Source organism: Plectropomus leopardus, unplaced genomic scaffold (assembly GCF_008729295.1).
Source record: "Plectropomus leopardus isolate mb unplaced genomic scaffold, YSFRI_Pleo_2.0 unplaced_scaffold14285, whole genome shotgun sequence".
NCBI lineage: Eukaryota > Metazoa > Chordata > Actinopteri > Perciformes > Serranidae > Plectropomus > Plectropomus leopardus.
Window position 1 is genome coordinate 1 of NW_024615263.1, and position 2,985 is coordinate 2,985.

At 32.0% G+C, this 2,985-nt stretch overlaps 1 protein-coding gene across 1 annotated transcript; it reads right to left on the reverse strand.

The window, feature by feature from the left end:
* Positions 1-14: 14 nt before the first annotated feature.
* LOC121964165 (hatching enzyme 1.2-like) lies at positions 15-2,591 on the reverse strand (the record flags this gene model as incomplete). Its single annotated transcript, XM_042514380.1, has 3 exons — positions 15-140; positions 641-796; positions 2,483-2,591. Coding segments are annotated over 3 exons (390 nt in total), but the record flags the coding sequence as incomplete, so codon positions are not given.
* Between the last annotated feature and the right edge of the window lie 394 nt (positions 2,592-2,985).

Genomic DNA, 2,985 nt, shown 5'->3' on the forward strand with positions numbered 1-2,985 from the left:
CCTACAGTCAGACTCTTACCCGTTCCTGGACTCGATGCTCAGCCACTCGCGATCTCCTTCCCTGTAGGGTCTGAAACGGATGCAGGAGACGGCAGAGAAAGACTCAAGTCCACGAACAATGATGGACCTCTCACGGGAGGCTGAGAGGACAAATGAGGCAGGTTAATAATATCACTTTTTTTTAAAACTGCTTTAAGTTGTGTAATCGAGCTGTATGATACATTGTGGTTCTATATTTTTTGTAGAAACAAGTTTTATTAGTTTTATTATTACGCCATCATTATTTCTCCAAAAATAAATAAATTAATTAATTTAATTAAATCATTATTAGTATGAGTATTATTATTAATATGCATTTTCCTGTCTCTTCATGTTGGTTGATGATGGTTTCATTTATAACACAGTGACATGAATTATAAAATTATCATATGATTTGTTTGTAAAAAAAAGTTTTTTTTTAAATTTCTAACATATGGGTGTATTTAACTTAAGCCTACATAATAACAAAGAACAGTCTCATTTAGTTGCACAAAAAATATCAGATATTTATTAAAATAATTTAACTAAATTAGCTGTTAGTTAAAAAGGAAATCTGTCATTCCTAAAAGAAAAAAATCTAAATCCAACAGTCGGGGCTTACAGTAGTGGTTGGCGATGTAGTAGGGGATGTAGACCTTCCCATCGGTCCACTTGAGCCACAGGCAGCCTCTGGAGGTGCAGGGATCGGCGTTTCTGTCAGCCAAAGACTTGACAGCGATGTCTCCTCCGATCAGGGTGGGCTCATCCAGGTCAGGGGCTGCACAAAAAAGTGTATATAGTGTGAAATAAATAAGGAAATGGATGGGGTCTTAATAAGTTTTGAGTTATAACATATCAATAAATCCATCATAGCTATACAGTTTAAAAGAAAAAGAATATCGACTTTGGATTTGAATTCACCTCAACTACCTGACTGTAATATTTGATAAGTGAGCGGCATTGTCTTGGATGAAACAGCTGATAGTCTGAGGGCAGGGCAGTCAGATAATTGAGCTGTTGTACAAACTGACTGCAACTGACACTAAAATCCTATGTAAAATTTGTCAAGATGATGTTACTTTCAAAAATCCACACTGTAAAATGTCACAAGTTGACCTTACTTAAAATAATCCTGAAAAACGATTGCCTTGAAAAAGGACAGTAAATATAACTACAACTCTTAATTTATGTTGATATGTGATTAACATTAAAAAGTGGTATTGCCATGTTCTTTTTAAGTGTTAGCAACTTAAATAAACCAACTTAGTCTGACTCAACATGACAAAGAAGAAAGATGATTTTGCCAATGATGAATTTAGGAGATCTGCAAGTTCTGTTTTGTGAACATGTTTAAGAAAATAAAAATTTGATCTACTAGTTTTCAATATATAGCACAGTAAACTTGGTTCACTGATGTTGCTAAACCATAGAAAGACTTATTTACTTAAACTTGTCAATTTTAAGTTTCAGTAACTTCACAAAATTCAGTAAAAATAACTAAATTTTAAGTAAACTTAACAATTTGATGAATAATAACAAAGTAAGACTCATAGTTATATTTAGTTTTTCAAGGCAATCGGGTTTCATTGATTTAGTTAAATCAACTTTACAGAGTGTAGGAAACAGATTGCCGTAAAAAATGTAAGTAAGTAAGTAAATATAACTATTAATCTTAATTTATGTTTATTTAATAGCAAACTGTTGAGTTTACTTAAAATCTAGTTATATTTACTCTTTTTTTTTAAACATTGTTGCAACTTAAAAATTACAAGTTTAATTAAATCAGTCGTTCTAAGTTTTAGCAATTTCAGTAAACCAAGTTTTAGTTTATATATCTGTATTCTGCTGGTTGCACTCTAGTCAATCATAATTGCATTTTATTAAACATGTTAAAAAAATAGCACACGCAGTCTTCTAACTTCATCATTGGAAAAATCATCTTTGTCATCATCAAGATAAGTCAGGCTAACTTGATTTACTGAAGTTGCTAACACTAGGTAAATTCACTTGTCATTTTTAATTTGCAACAACTTCACAAAATTAGGTAATTGCAGTTACATTTCAAGTAAACTCAATACTGAGTAGTAAACATAAATCCAAATTTATAGTTATATTTACTTGTACTTAAGTGATGTTTGTGCCATCCTCACTTCTGCACCACTGCTGCTGTTCGTTTAATATGAACAATGTTTCCTTTTTTGTATTTGAAACAGGTAATACAAATGCAGGTAGACTGTCTCCTCTTTAACAAAATAATTAACTTTTAGTAAGAAATACTCCTCTGATATATCTGGATTTAGTTAAATTATAATTTGTATGCTTGCAAAACAAAATCTTGCATTCAGTGAAAGCATTTTTAAATTTATTTGTCATGCAATACGGACACAACAACATGGTTATGGTCTTACTAAGGTTTGGAAACTGAAACAAAACAGTTACGTTTTTATGGGAAAGCTTTACGCACTGCGGTCTCTGTTTGCTCTCTCCAGCAGTTCACCAACAGAAAGCTCCCTGGCTGTGTCCTCCTCGAGGGTAGCAACCTCTGCAAAACAAATGATAGTACAATCAAAACATTTGTGATATAAAAAATAATGTTACAATATGCAATATGTGGTAAATAAGCAGCAAAGGCAGGATTGCCTGCATTTGTAAAAGAAATTCTTTCCAGACTTATGAATGTAAAGTTAATTCAGTGTATAAAAAGGTGATTAACTGGCTGTAATTTTGAGCATCCTACCCTTATTTTACAGTCATTAACATAAATTACCTCAACATTATAATAAAGTTAAATTTATTCCAGTATTCTACAGTAGAATGTGAGGTTTTCGGTGTAATATTGGCTGCAAAAAGCATCAGGGTTTATAGCATTTTGCTTTCTTTTTCCAAATATTCTGTACATTACTGCAAGAATTTTGTCGTATTTTTACAGCTATTTGTTACAGTATGGGAAAATTTGTTACAGTGAAA